The sequence below is a fragment of the Theropithecus gelada genome, chromosome 13 (genome assembly GCF_003255815.1).
Source record: "Theropithecus gelada isolate Dixy chromosome 13, Tgel_1.0, whole genome shotgun sequence".
Lineage (NCBI taxonomy): Eukaryota > Metazoa > Chordata > Mammalia > Primates > Cercopithecidae > Theropithecus > Theropithecus gelada.
Window position 1 is genome coordinate 18,377,745 of NC_037681.1, and position 15,998 is coordinate 18,393,742.

Consider the following 15,998-nt stretch of genomic DNA (forward strand, 5'->3'; position numbering starts at 1 on the left):
AAGCATCAGAAAACTGTACAAGGACCACAAGCTCTCTCTGGCTACTTACTGTTTCTTGGTCTCTTCAAATTTGTGCAGCTTTTTGCGGAGACCTCCTGACTTAAAACCTTGGCAGTGTGCTGCTGGCGCCCCGATGGTGACGATATCGTAGTTCTGATCTGAATGACAGAAAGCTCTCCTCCATTACTCTGGGCTCAGGCCTGTGGACAAGCCAGCTATAGGGATATGCACACAAGTCTGGGGTCCTGACCCTCCCTCCCACAGCCCTGGCCGCCCAAGGGTCTCCTGGAGCCCAGTGCCATCACCTCAGCAAAAAGGGGTTCAAAACATTTCAAGTGGAGCCACACGGGCTGCAGAAAGCCACCCTGTAACTCCTGTTTGCATCCCTCCTTGGGAAGAATGGCCTACAGGCAACTTTCTACTGCAGAAATACAAAGGGAAGCTAGAGCGAGGAGTGACAAAAGGAAGGGGTGTGGGCTCTTAACAGAGACCTTCTGAAGGTCTTTGTGACAAATCTCTCCTCCCAGCCGCCCAGAGCACACAGGGAAATGGGTAGATGTGGGGCACTCAGGGACCAAGTACCTAGAGAGAAAAGCAGCAAAATGTGATTCAACGAGAGGGGGCAGAAAAATAGGTACCTGATCCTCCATCGTCTTGAACTCTCATCCTTTGTATGTGCAAGTTTGTGGGAACAAATTCTAACTTTTTATCTGCTTTCAAACTGCTTGCTTTAAACGAGGGCCCTAAGAAATGGAACAGGAGAAGATAAAGGCCATCAGCACGCATGCTGTGTTCACGAGCTGCAAGTAGAACATGGAATTCAGAGGATGCTGTGGCATATATGCAGGTATGTGTCAGCAGTGGCCTAGAAGGTTCTGAGTTGCCATGAGCACATCTCATTTGCAGGTGGCAGGTGGGTGAGACGCCAAGGGCAGCCCGCTGGTCGGGAGAGCTGGTTCTGGGTGCTCAGGGAATGAATGGCGCCAGGGAGAACTGGCTTCAAAAAGCTATGGTAATGATGCCGCGTCTTCCAAGACCCGGCTCTCTACTGAGAGATCTGATACAAAAAATGTCATTCTGTGCAGCACGATGTCAGCACTACTGGAATAAGCAAAGGGGTCCATGCCAGAGACTGCCTGTTCTGACTCCAGAGACCGCCATCATCAAACAGCTAAGAATTTGGTTTGGCTAGAGCAATACATCTCAACTCTCGAAGGCGATGAAGAGGCCTTCTCAACCCTTCAGGCCCATCAAGATGAGCAAATGCAATACAGCATTGATTCCAGCCTTCTGACACATGAACTTCGATGTTTCCCTGTTCACGTCTGTTGGTTAAGGAGCCTGGACACTATTTTATAACAAATATCCACAATCTTGTTTCTATAATCAGAATCCATAACTAATTAGAGAATCACATGCCTACAAAATAAAGGGATTGCAAATTAAACTGGCAACCACAAGAGTAGAAGAAAAAAACGTTTCATCTAATGAAAAATATCAACTGATACTGCCAGCATATGAATCGCAGACCAGCCACTGTGTGCCCCCAGTTTGCCACAGGAGATGGCTCTCTAAGGCCTGATACTTAGGGTGCAGTCCACAGAGCGCGGCATGAGCGTCCGAGAGCCTATGAGAAAGGCACAATCCCGGACCGCCACTTCAACACAGTTCTCAAGGAATCCGGGTGCACACTGACATTTGAGAAGCTCTGCTCTAGAACACTCAAGGCTGGGTGGGTTTCACACTTTCCCAGGTAAGAGGCAGCAGGCATGGGTGAGTCCCTCGGTTCCTTCCTGGGCAAATGCTGCCGTTTCTCCTGGTGACATACTCAGACCCTCTCTTCAGACTCACGCCAAGCCTAAGCAACACCTCCTTGTCAGTTCTGCATTTGGCTTCTTCTCATCCAAGTTTACGGACGGGTTCATAGGTTCTGTGTCAAAACCACATTAAGGGCTTATGGTTTTCCTTAAACCCTGAAATTCCATTATGTAGAAGAATCAAAGGGAAGAATCTAAAAATACAGAATACTTCAAAATGCAAAAGTAATACATAGAGTAATGAAAAACCAAAAAATTCATTTCACTTGGAATAAAAAAGGTGCAAGAACAGATTTCTAAATCTGCCCTGAGAGTGTTTTGAAAATCAAATGGCATCTCTCAAGGAGAAACAGTGAGGTGTTCATTCACACTCCACTTTGCTTTCTGTGCCTTAAAATACAGAGTTCCCCCTTAACAATTTATATGTTTAACAGAAGTTACCCCTGACTCTTTAAATCGCGAAATCAAGAAAACCTGCTTTGTTTCCAGGCGAGTGACCTACATCCTTTCGGTCACTATACTGACATTAGTCCAAGATGAAGAAATAACATGAACCAGTAATAGCCCGAGATTTCGCCTCCCCTAAATTTCATTCCACAGTGACTGTTTTGGTAGATGACACCATAGGAGGACTCTTCACTGCAATTCACAGATTGGTCTTTTTAATTAAGATCTGAAAAACCCATATTTGAAAGAATTCACACCTACATGAGAAGTTATTTTTAAAAATCCATTAAAGGGTCTGTCAGTGGGAATGTGTAAGTGGCCCTGTCTTCCAGATCTCTGGCTGGGAAAGCAGGGTGAGTGACAGTGAGTGAGAGTGTGTGTGTGTGCCTGTGTGTGTGTGGGGACAGCATGGGGGTGCGCCCACCTTTGTACTGATGGAGGTCGGTCAGGTTCTCCTGGTATGTGAGGATGATGGTCTGGTACTGGGTGACAATTTGACGCCGGAGGCTCTCCCAGCAAGGGGACAGCTCTCCCAGCTCCTCCAGCTCACACACTCTGAAAGCAAGACACAGATGCATCAGGCTGCGGGCTAACTGGTTTCCCCAGAGAGGCCCAGGAGGCCTACCCAGGACAACAGCATTTGCAGGGCAAGAATCACGGATGCCCAGGGCGGGCCAGGACAATGGTTACACTACCTGTCCAAAGGGCAACTAGCTACATGAAAGGCAGACCACTGACCACACGGGAATGTATCCAGAGTAGCTTTTCATGGGAACTTAGTCAAATGTTCAAGGGAAACTAAGTGCAGGTGGGGAGAAGGAGGCAGGGCTGCTGGGGAGAAGCTTTACCTTGATGACCTGCAGGTACCCTCAGGCACAGGCTCAAACCACAGCCCACCTGAGTCTGGGCAAAACCACGTGTGATCCTCCCGGAACAAAGAGGACTGCAGGCAGTGAGTAACCGCCCCGAGCCATCTCCTGCTTGTCTCATCATCTCCCCTAGGAGGCTATCAGGAAGGCGTTTCTCATCGCCTCCCGGGTTCTCCTAAGGTGTGGGCCTTCTGCCCTCCCCGTGATAAGGGAGCTGCAGAATCTAAAACCGCTCAGCTGCAGCCTCGAGTTGGCTCCTCAGCAGCAGAGTTCCACAGATCGCGCTGCCGTCACAAGCCCTTCTGTCTCACTGCCATCCTTTCTGGGTATGGGACGAGGACCATGGGAGCTGGGACCTCTGGCTATTCTTCCTTCTGTGTCTATGTGAGAGAGGAGCCGTCTGAACCTAAAAGTGGCCCGCTGTGTCACTGTGGATGAAATCAGGCCAGATCTTGTCTTTATGTGTGTGCTCGACAGAGGCACAGGGTAACAGAAGGGGGAAGGGGGAAGAGGAGGGAGGAGAGAAGAAAAAGAGGAATTGTCATCTCCAAAAAAATAAAAGCTGTATAAGAACTGAAATATAAATTCCTTAGCTCAGCAATGAAGAACAGCTACACAATCCTAACAGCAAAATCACAAGATGGATTTAAAAACAAAAACGATAACCAAATTAGGAAAATGGGGACTGGGAAGGTATAAAAGGCCAAACCCTCAGCATAGAAAATCGGTAGCTAATCCCTGAAATTGATTAATGAAGAGAACACTTTACACATATATTAAGAAATACATCAGTAAACACTAAAACTCTAAAAAAGTGATTGTTTCTGGGAAGCAGATCAGAAAGTAGAGCCCCAAGAGTTGTTTTTAGTTAAAACCTTTCTGCACCATTTTTTTTATACTGCACTCATGTTTTCCTTTGAGAAAGAAAAAAAGCTAAATTTTATATAAGGTCTTAGGAAATCTGACTTGTCTAAATTGTTTTTAAAAGCTGTGCCATTTTATTATTATTAAAATAGCAAAATTAATACAAAAGGACACCCAGAGCAGGTAGGGCTACATGGCCAGCCGCCCCATGACCTCAGGCCGCTCTGAGCACAGCAGCTCTGTCTGCCAGGCCACTGCTAGTTTCTGTCTCTGGAATGTGTCTGCCGTGTTCATGTGACTGCTTCCTAGGCTTTAGGTGTTAGTTTAATGTCATCATCTCACAGAGGCCTGCCCTGAGCACCCTCTTTCTTCTCACAGTTCCCTTTTCATTCCCAGCACCCGCGGACACATCTGGAGTTCCTGTGTGAGGTTCCCAGTTCTGCTTCCAACCAACCCCCACACTGAGCTCACCAAGAAGCCTCCCACACCGAGAACAGTGCCTGACATGTGGTTGTTGCTGCAAACAACAACAAAACCCTTGAACTAAAGCACTTGTTAAATGAATGAACTCTTGGCCAGGAATGGTGGGTCATGCCTGGAATCCCAGCTTTCCGGGAGGCCAAGGTGGGAGGAGTGCTTGAGGCCAGGAGTTGGGGACCAGCCTAGGCAACATAGCAAGACCCTGTCTCTACAACATATGAAAAAATTAGCTGGGCATAGTGGTGTGTGCTTGTAGTTCTATCTGTACAGGAAGCTAAGGTAAGAGGATGGCTTGAGCCCAGGAGTTTCAGGCTGCAGTGAGCTCTGATGGCGCCACTGCACTCCAGCCTGGGTAACAGAGCAATACCCTGTCTCAAATAAAAAATGAATAAACTCTTTAAAGTTATAATACACCATGTAATGGGAAATTTAAACATAAAAACCGAAAATACATGGAAAAATAGATTGTCACTATGTAAATACACAAAAATATGGACAAAGCTTAATGAAAATTTGTAAAATTAAAATTACTAAAATATGTGCATACATGGAGAAAGCAATTGGCAAAACATTAACAATTGGTGATTCTAGGTGAAAGGTATCTAGGTGCTCATTGCATTATTCTTGCCCTTCATCTTTAAGTGTGATGTTTTTTCCAGATAAAAAATGTAAACAAAATAGCTCTTTGAAAACAGCAGGATTCTGGCTACCTTGCTTTCTTTCATGCTTCTGTTATATTGTGTTTGTAATTAACATCATTTGAGGACAAGGAGGAGAAATGACAGTCTGAGACTATCCCCCAAAGTTCCTATGTTGGAAACTTTATCCTGAATGCCACAGTTTTGAGAAGTAGGACCTTTAAGAGATGATGTGGCCTGAGGGCTCTGCCCGCATGAATAGATTGATGTCATTATGGTAGGAATGGGTTGGTTATTGCAACAGTGGGTTTGTCATAAAAGCAAGTTTGGCCTTCTCTCAAGAGCGCTCTTGCTGTGTGATGCCTTCTACCACAGGATGATGCAGCATGAAGGCCCTCACCAGATGCCAGCACCATGCTTTTGGACTTCCCAGTTTCCAGAACCATGAGTCAAACACTTTTCTACCATTATAAATTACTCAGTCTCTGGCATTCTGTTACAGCAGCACAAAACTGAAACAGAGAGAGACAGGGGACATAATCTGCACGGCCTGGGCCACCTGTTGGGCTTCTCCTCACCTTAGGACTGACAAAATATGCCCTGGGTTGAGAGATGCAGAAGGGTTAAGACCCTTATGGGACCACAGTGAGCTGACAGGTCATACTCAGTCTTCTGGAGCCCTTATCTATGACCCTAACCTAGAAAACTACTGCTGGGCAGCTAGGATCAAACAATTACCAGTTATTTCTAACTTTCTGAAGGACTAGTGAGAGGGGAAAGAAAAGAAGAGAAGGCAGGCCGGGTATGGTGGCTCACACCTGTAATCCCAGCACTTTGGGAGGCAGAGGTGGGTGGATCACCTGAGGTCAGTAGTTCGAGACCAGCCTAATCAACATGGTAAAACGCCATCTCTACTAAAAATACAAAAATTAGCCAGTCCTGGTGGCGCACACCTGTAATCCCAGCTACTTCAGAGGCTGAGGCAGCAGAATTACTTGAACCTGGGAGACGGGGGCTGCGTTGAGCTGAGATTGCACCACTGCACTCCAGCCTGAGCAACAGAGCAAGACTCTGTTTCAAAAAAAAAGAGGAAAGAGGAGAAGGGAGGAGGTTCTGAGTGCAGGACACACATCTGGGTTCAAGCACACTGTCTTACAAAATCCCTGCACAGGAATCCATGACCCCAATGAGCACACTGAGGCTTAGGCAAGCCAAGGCCACAGAGCTGCAGGGGAGAGGCTGTGTCTGCAGTCCGGTCTATCTGATGCCCGTGCTCTGCCCACTATATCTCAGAAAGGAAGGGGCACATGATACGGGTATGATGGACAGTCAGTCCTTCCGTGTGGCCTCACCTGGCTGCATCTTCCTCTAGTAGGAGCTTCACGAACTGCCGGGGCACGTGCAGGGAGAGCACGCTCTCTGCCATCTGCTCCAGGATCCGCAGGTGGTTACCATCGGTGGTTGGAAACCGGTACATGCGGCAGATGGCGCCGCCGAACACTGAGGTGGGATGACGGGAGACAGGCTGCATGTGAAATGGCTGCAGACCTGCCTCGTGGGTTCTTCGCTCCTGGCCCTCGGGGATGGTGACAACTCAAGTCCTCTCACTGTTCATCTCACGGGAATTAAAACACTTACACCGAAAACCCACCAAGTGACTAGGTCTGAACGCTTCTTCCCAGCAACATGCAATCTTCCTGTCCCAGAACATGTAACTAACTCTAAAGCGCGAGCAGCTGGGGGCAGGGAGGCTGTTGCCAGTCACCAACCCCAATGTGAAACAGGAAAGAGTGAGATGAAGTGTGACTTCCTTGGAGTATTACTGACTCTTTTTTATTTTTTAATCCTCTTTAAAGGAAAATTATTATTGTTTTTTGTAGTAACTCTTTATATGCTGCAAAAAGAACACGAGGATAAGCAGCAGAGAGGTGACAATTAGGGTGCATGGCTGGGACAATCGCAGCAGGTGGGGAGCAAAGGGGACTGCGGGCCCAAGTGGATACTCACAAGAGAGGCAAGAATACCAAAGGAGGAAGCTGTTTACCCGATTTCAGCAAAGTGTCCTTTCGCAACGAAGCGTATTTGGATCGGATTCCTAATGCCTCCGTCAAGCTCTCATCGACGGGAAGAACCATCTGATAATGTGTAAGGAAATGCACAAGAAAACTGTGAGAGATTCAGATGACTCCAGAACACTCAGCAGAAACAGTGGCCTAAATACATCACAACAGAACTCTTAAGATGAATATCCACCATGAACTCTACAATAAAGATGCTGCCCAAGCCACAAAGTAATTCACCTCCCAGTGTGTTGAACCACTTCATGCACACACAAGTCTCCAGGCATGCGTGGTTTCTCAGCCACTTCACCTTGGTTTCAGTGTTCTGATGTATAAAACGAGAGGAAGAGAATAGATGATGCCAAGGGATATTTCCAGAACTAACATTCTGGGCTTATTTTGGGTGAAATGAGACATCTCTGTATTGTACAACAATGACTACTTACCAGCGTTGGGGCTCTGAAATTAGAATTTTTCTTTGAGTGTCTGTGTGAGAGACTGTGCATGAGAGTGGGTGCAGGAGGGTGTAGCTGGAGAGGGGGAGGAGGATCGGGGAAGAGGGGAGCATATGAAAAGGTGAAGGTATGCACCAGGAGACTGCAGGGCACGCATGTGTCTGGGAGAGGAAGATATTAACAAAACAGGACAGATGACCTGGGTCCTAAATGCCTCTTCACTTGCCCTCCACACCCCCTAAGTTGCCCCCTGACAGCAGTTCTTCCAGCAGGGCTCTTTCCTGCTTACTCTTGCCCTCTAGATGTGGCCAGTATAGCACCCAGAACACAGGCAGGCTCCAGGGCAGCAGGGCTTTACAGGCGGGAGCCCTGTTTCCTGCTTCAAGGTGTGCCTAAGGAGGACCGGAGTGTCCATGGGGAGCGGCATCAAGCAGCAGGCCCTGCCCGTTGCTGAGCACAAAGGCTAAGTCCACGAGAGCCGCATTTTTACCGATTAATTCCCTTGCTCTTTCTAAAGGAGAGGAGGAAAGTGGCGTAACTCACCCTCCCATTGACAGTGTCCACAGACCGGGTCACAGGGGGCCGTTGGTCTGACTTCTCCTCCATCTGCCAGCCAATCACGGTGATGTTACCCACACGGTCACTCTCTGCAGACCTGTGATGTACAACATGCTTTAATGAGTGGTGCTGCAACTGTGCTTCTTTTCTGCTGAAATGCAAAGTCCTGGCCATACTGGGTCATCAGGGTCCTGGGGGCAGCAGGGCCGAGCTGACTGACCAGTCGGTCAGCATTCGCTGTGTACACAGGGCTCCTCCCCAGCGAGACAGACGAGGAAACCATGGGGCACAGCGGAGGGCTGTGTCTGCAGGGACAACGCACCACAGGGAAGTGTGGACGTGCGGGTGAAGTCAGAGGGGGCCTCCTTGAGGAGGAGCCAATGCTGTTCTCGAGCTGCTGCCAGTGCCTGGGTTCACCCCTGCCCAGAGGGTGAGGGGGACACGTGGCAGAGTGAGGACTAGAGAACACCTTGTTCTGGCCCTGGGCCCTTTTCTGTTCCTTCCCACCCCACCCTCAGGTTTATATTAGCCCAAGGCCTAAGCCTGAACTCCAAGTAACGGAATCCAGCCAGGGCTCCTTGAAGCCCTTGAATCCTGAGATGACAGAGCTGATGCTACCCCAGCCTCAGTCAGCTTCGCCCTGACACCTTTTCCTTACACGATCCCTCTAATTTTACCTAGGTGGCTGATGGTGGCCTGGGCTCATCTGATCCATCCAGGGAGCCTGGGGACACCCTGGAACTTCAGGCTTTCTATTTACAAGGTCTCACTTAACCAGGTTCTAAATTTTTGTCTGGTCCCATCTACTGACCATTTCCTTTGTGATTTCCTCGCCCTGTCCTCGTGCCTGTGAAGTCCTTTCCTGCTCTATCTGTTCAATGATCAGTCGCCTTTAGCTCCTTTAAAAAGAATGGTGTCCATTTTGTACATTTAACTCTAACCCAACTAGAGTTAACTCTGACGCATGATGTAACTAAATATTTTTCTCAAAGTCCTTTTCCTTACATGATCCCTCTCATTTTACCTAAGATTTTTCCTTTTTCCTTTTTCCTGAATGAAGTTCTCTAAACAAACTATGTTTAGACGATGCTGCAGGGTTCTCATCCTGTCCACTGATTAGATAGTCAACGCCTGCAATACTGTCTTTACTTTACTTACAGTAACTTCAGAACGTCTCAACATTGCAGGGACTTAATTTTTTGTCAAATTTTCCTAGCTATTTTGGATTATTTTCCCAGATCATAGTTCTCACAATTTTTACATTATTCTGAAAAAAGAACACCATGTCAGAGTTTTTGGTGGGAAGTGCCCCTAAAATGATTTGGAAGGACTGACATCCTGATATCTTTCATCTTTTCATCCTGGGACACGGTGGGGGTTTCTCTTGCATTCACTCATTCCTTCCACAAACATTTACTGGGCACCAGGCACTATTCTAAGTGTCTGGGAAATAGCAGTAAAGCAAAGCAGACAAAACTCCCTGCTGTCTGGGGGATGATATTTTACTGGGGAGGGGCTAAATAACAGAGAAACACACTCAGTATCATTAGATATGTATCCAGGCCTTCCTTTAGGGCTTGCAACAGCTGTGCTCATATCTCCTATGGATGCTAAAAGTTTCCATTCCCTGATAGGCTAAGTAATTTGTTTTAGACAACACAGTGTCGCCACACAGACTGCTTCTGGGAAGGGAAGGGTGCTCTCTCAGTATAGGAAGTGGGTCCTTCCCCCACCTGTCCCTGGACCTCACCATTCCAGATCCTTCCAAGGGAATAACACTGAACACCAACCTTAGTGTTAAATGCAACCTATGATGCCTGTCCTGCAGCAGATCTTTGACAATGAACGTTCCAGAGCCCAGTAAATACATCTGAGGAAGAGAAGGAAGAGAGGCAGCATTGGTGTACTTGCTTTGCTTCTGATGCAATTACCACGGCCCCAGAGAGTCCAGCTGACTGCCTCCCACAGCACCTCTTACTCTGATGTCAGAAGCCCGATGGGAAAGCTTAAAAATTTGCAAAGACAAATGCATTTAGACATGAGCTAACTTGTGAGCCGGTAGTGAAGTGAATCTGTGTTCACCTCTCATTCAAATGATTACATAATTTTTTCAAAGGGAAGAAAATCCCACGAACTACAACACATTACTTAACTGTTCCCTGAGATCTATCTTTGACATCATACACGGAGAGTTTGACTTGTGTCATCTGATTGATAAGAGAGTCTTGAAAGAAGGCAATACTGCTTAGAAATATAGGATTGTTGGTTCCCTAGAACAGAAAAGGAAATAATCAGAACACAGGGTTGGGTTTTAAAAATGTAATTGCTTTTGAAATACATCAACATTTTCAGAATGAGAAACTAACATTCTCACTGTCTTGAATCAACACGAATGCTAAAGGCAGCTCAAATAAATACATAAAACAAACAAACAAACAAAACCCTCTGCTTTTTAAAAGAGGAAAAGGAAGTCTGACAGACCATGACAGATCCACACACAATAAATCAGCCCATGAAACAAGCTGGGCCTGAGGACTCATTTCATGGGTTTCACACTCAGAGGGAGGAATTTCTAAAAACTGAAACAAGTTGGATGTCCACACGCACTCTTAGTTTTATGACTTAAATTGTAATGTGTATTTAGACCTACGACTTTGGGTTGTTCCTTTAAGAGGTACAAACAAGCAGATGAAAGAGAGAAAATGAATGGCTTAAGTGGTTTATTATATATTTCTAGAAGCCTGTGTTTGGAATAATTAAAGCCTGACTTTTTAAAAGCTATCCTTTTTTTAGGATCAACTACTAGGTTTTAGATCATAGGTGACTATTTCCCGGCAGCTTAGCCGTGTCCTCCAAAGCCCCATAATACCATACTCTCTCAGGTACCAGGTAGTTATAACAGCCACCGTTCCCTGGGCCTCTGCCTCCGCTTTCTCTCTGCAGATCCAGATCCAGGCGGTCAAGCTGACCGGACAGCTCCACCTGGGTGGGCTGCTAGGGCCTCGACCAACTCATCTCTCCCTCTACCCGCCCTTGGCTAAGGCCACCTCTGACTCCCTTTCCAAGCAGGCTAAAAGCCCGGGCATGCACTTTGGTGCCTTCTTCTCTGTTGTTCTCAACCACCCAGTGATCATTCATTCACTCATTCCTTCCACAAACATTTACTGGGCACCAGGCACTATTCTAAGTGTCTGGGAAACAGTAATGAAGCAAAGCAGACAAAACCCCCTGCTGTCTGGGGGATGATATTCTTTTTTTTTTTTTGAGACGGAGACTCGCTCTGTCGCCCCGGCTGGAGTACAGTGGCCGGATCTCAATTCACTGCAAGCTCCGCCTCCCGGGTTTACGCTGCCTCAGCCTCCGGAGGAGCTGGGACTACAGGCGCCCGCCTAATTTTTTATATTTTTTTTTAGTAGAGACGGGGTTTCACCGTGTTAGCCAGGATGGTCTCGATCTCCTGACCTCGTGATCCGCCCGTCTCGGCCTCCCAAAGTGCTGGGATTACAGGCTTGAGCCACCGCGCCCGGCCGGGAGATGATATTCTCTTGCAACTCCCCTTGCAAGGTTCACCTTCAAAGCCTCTGTCACACACTCCTTTCTTTCCACTCCCTCCCACTCTCACTCCTCCAAATGACTGTCCTATACAAGTTAGGACATCTGGTCAGGTGACTCCCCTGCCCAGAAGCCTACACTGGGGCTCACTACCGTGTGCTGATTAACACCACGGCCTTCAAGGCTTTCGTTCCTTGCTCTCCTACGTGTGCCTTTCACACACCGACCAGGATACAGTTAGACCCCAAACCCGCATGGTCCTTCCCTGTGGTCACACATCTGCATAACCACAACAGAACTTTGGCGGGCTCTTCACATGGAGTCCCCCGACTGGCTACCTGGGCATCACCTGGGAGCTTGCGAGAAATGCACTTGGGAGAAATGCACTTGGGAGCTTGCAAGAAATGCTTGCGAGAAATGCAGACGTACTGAAGCAGAATTTCATGAAGCCCCACCCTAGGAAGCCTGTTCTGAGAGTCAGATAGGATCCCAGCCTCCTGGTGCTCTCCTCACCTTCCTACTCCAATACTTCCCATACTCGCTGTGCACAGGGGCAGCCATATTCATTTCTGCCTCCCCATCCACCAGCTGGTCAGTTCCTCGGGGCAGGGACTGTGCCCTGGTGGGCTCTGTATCATCCACAGTGCCTGGCACTATGCTTAGATGTGTAGATAGCACTCGACAAATGCTTAGAAAGCAGAATTGTTGACGTGAACTTGGAAATAAGTTCCTAAGAGACCGAAAGGGTGGGCTAGCTTCCAAAATGCACAACTGGTGAAGAAGAAGAAATGCAGTTAAAGTTTGATAATTCTTCACTTTACAACTGCAGGATCTCATGCCACCAACTCCTACACTTAGTGTTACGTAATGTGCTCGATGATCTAAAAGGATTTTGCAAAATTCCCTCCATAAATGTTTATCATGTAACTTAGTGGAAAACGTAAACATGTGACACAAAACTCAAAAGGCTGTAAAAACAAAAACCAACAAAAATAGGGGTATGTCTGGACAAGAGAGTGGTTAATAGTTAATACTCTTCTAAACTTTGATTAACGAGCACAACTCTTCCAAAGTAACAGCCAACTGGAGGGGACAAGAAGGAATTAGGTCTTACCTCTTACAAGGCAATAAAGCTTACAGGATCATTGTTCGAAAACAAGCTGCCAATAGTTAATCAATAACTGTAAAGGATATGGCAACATAAATGCTACCCAGATGAGTAAATGTGATGAACAATATCAATGTACTGAAAACCCACGGGAAAATAGCAACAACTCACGTAAATACGGCTTCAGCTACAGATGCACGAGTAACTGAACATCAGGACAAGAGACACCACTAGAGAATGTCCCACAGCACCTCAGGGAGGGACCACGAGCACCCACCTCAATGATCTCCGTCTGTGCATGCTTCGTCCAGAATGCCTGAGGAGGGGTGGTGACACTCACCGCAACAAAACTATTTGGCTTTCGATCTAGCGATGGAGTATGCAGCTCACTGCAAGCTACAGAATCAAGATGGGAAAGAAATGAATCCTTTAAAACCAGACTCTCATCAGTTCTCTGTTCCAAATACACTCAAAGAAAGCACAAAGAGTAAACGACATTCAAAGAGGTGAGACGATCACATCGTCAGTTGTCACAGGGAGGTGATTTTTAAAATTTGAAACAATCTCTTTATATGCCCCCTCCCCAGCACCCTCCAAGACAGCAATGCCATAACTTCAGTGAAAGGCTGCGCTGACGGGGGCTTCCCATGTCCATGGAGTGGAACACAAAGCCAGAAACCTCATATAGGTCCAACCCTTCAAGTCTGACCTCGGTAACTATTCCAACCCTAAGCAATCAAGCAAAGGAGCCACGGAGTCTATGAAATCTAAGACAGAGCTACCCGTGCTTGCATCCTGTGACTGCTGTGGCTGACTCTGAGCATATGGTGCCCCACGTGTCCTGGCAGGTGGATGGATGGATGCTGGAAGAAAATTAGAATTCTATGGCAAAGTAAACAAAGCTCTTCTTTTTTTTTTTTAAGTGAGCCACTGTTCATTTACAATCAATGATAAACCACATATATGACAGTGGTCTCACAGATTATAACGGAGCTGAAAAATTTCTATTGCCTAGTGATGTCACAGCCATCCTAACATCCCAGTACAAACACATTTCCTTTTCTATGTTTAGATACACAACTGCCAATAATATTTAGTACAGTAACATGCTGTCCAGGTTGGCAGCCTAGGAGTAACAGGCTATACCATGGACATAGTAACAGGCTAGGAGTAACAGGCTATACCATGGACATAGTAACAGGCTAGGAGTAACAGGCTATACCATGGATATAGTAACAGGCTAGGAGTAACAGGCTATACCATGGACATAGTAACAGGCTAGGAGTAACAGGCTATACCATGGACATAGTAACAGGCTAGGAGTAACAGGCTATACCATGGATATAGTAACAGGCTAGGAGTAACAGGCTATACCATGGATATAGTAACAGGCTAGGAGTAACAGGCTATACCATGGACATAGTAACAGGCTAGGAGTAACAGGCTATACCATGGACATAGTAACAGGCTAGGAGTAACAGGCTATACCATGGATATAGTAACAGGCTAGGAGTAACAGGCTATACCATGGATATAGTAACAGGTTAGGAGTAACAGGCTATACCATGGACATAGTAACAGGCTAGGAGTAACAGGCTATACCATGGACATAGTAACAGGCCAGGAGTAATAGGCTATACCATGGACATAGTAACAGGCCGGGAGTAACAGGCTATACCATGGACATAGTAACAGGCTGGGAGTAACAGGCTAGGAGTAACAGGCTATACCATGGACATAGTAACAGGCCAGGAGTAACAGGCTATGCCATGGACATAGTAACAGGCCAGGAGTAACAGGCTATACCATGGACATAGTAACAGGTTAGGAGTAACAGGCTATACCATGGACATAATGACAGGCTAGGAGTAACAGGCTATACCATGGACATAATAACAGGCTAGGAGTAACAGGCTACACCACGAACATAGTCTAACAGGCTAGGAGTGACAGGCTATACCTAGGAGCCTAGGAAGCTGCACCATCTGGGATCCTGTTGGTACACTCTGCCATGTTCACAAAAGGACAACATCGCCTAATGACACATTTGACAGAATGTATCCTCACCATTAAGTGATACATGACTATACTTAACGCCACCGAACTGTATACTTAAAAATGGTTAAAATAATACATTTTGTGTACATTTTATTGCAATTTTAAAATAAAATAGAAAAAACATATGAACTCCTATTTAAAAATATATTGTGTCCACAACAGGTGAGACAAATGCACAGAAAATTCAGGGAGAGGAGGAGTGATGGGATGAAGGAAGACACTAATAAAAATGAAAGAAAGAACAGGGAGAAAAAAGGAGAGATTAAAAGACAGAAAAATACAAAGAGGGAAGGAAGAGATATGACTCTGGAAGGGTGGGGGAGAGCAACAGCTTGACATGCTCTGAGGAGAGTTTAGTTGGGAAGATGTCTCTGTTCCTTTGGAGTAAGTTACTGGCTATCTCCGTCCTTTGAAAGGACCTGTGGTGACCTAACTAACCACCGTTCACAGCTCGATCTACTCTTCGGGTTCTAATTACACTTTTTCTGACATTAAGATTGCCATACCAGCTCTCTTTTTTGTTAGCACACACATTTGTGTGTGTGTGCATGTTTTTCTATAGTTGCTATTCGTGCAGCTATAACCCAGATGTTGACCCCTAATCTCATGTCTTGGAATTTCCAGTGCTTTCTCTATTGGTGAGCGCCCATCTGGAATCATCGGCCTTCTACTGAGGAACATCTCTTAGCATTGTTTATTCTGTAAGTGTGGTGTTGGCATGCTTTCAGCTTTCAAGGTTTAAAACATGTCTTTATTCCACCTTACTTCTTGAAGGAAATGTTCTCTAAGCAGTTATTTTCTCTAAGCCCTTTAAATGTATTGTCTCTAGGCCTCTGTGTTTTCTGTTACGAAATCAGCTGTTGGTCTAGTTGTTGCTACTTTAAGATTGTGTTTTGTGACAGTTTTTATAATTTTCCCACTGACTGCGGCTTTCAGTAGTTTCATTATGATGTACCGAGGTACGTTTGTTTGTATTTATTTGGTGAAACTGTTGTATTCGTTTGGGAGAAATGCTCACCTATAAATACTGCTTCGGACCCTTTTCTGTGTTCCTTCTTAAAGATACAGAATAAATGTAATGTGAGACCTCTC

General features: G+C 46.3%; 1 protein-coding gene across 9 annotated transcripts in view; it reads right to left on the reverse strand.

The window, feature by feature from the left end:
* INPP4A (inositol polyphosphate-4-phosphatase type I A) overlaps positions 1-15,998 on the reverse strand; it is a 146,249-nt gene that overhangs the window by 43,242 nt on the left and 87,009 nt on the right. For all 9 annotated transcript variants that reach the window (XM_025354440.1, XM_025354445.1, XM_025354439.1 and 6 more), the window contains exons 5-13: positions 13,126-13,244; positions 10,342-10,458; positions 9,979-10,058; positions 8,174-8,285; positions 7,160-7,250; positions 6,468-6,615; positions 2,689-2,819; positions 639-743; positions 50-158 (exon numbers count right to left, since the gene is read on the reverse strand). In XM_025354440.1, coding sequence (XP_025210225.1) covers positions 50-158; positions 639-743; positions 2,689-2,819; positions 6,468-6,615; positions 7,160-7,250; positions 8,174-8,285; positions 9,979-10,058; positions 10,342-10,458; positions 13,126-13,244 — 1,012 coding nt within the window. The remainder of the gene's footprint in view (positions 1-49; positions 159-638; positions 744-2,688; positions 2,820-6,467; positions 6,616-7,159; positions 7,251-8,173; positions 8,286-9,978; positions 10,059-10,341; positions 10,459-13,125; positions 13,245-15,998) is intronic.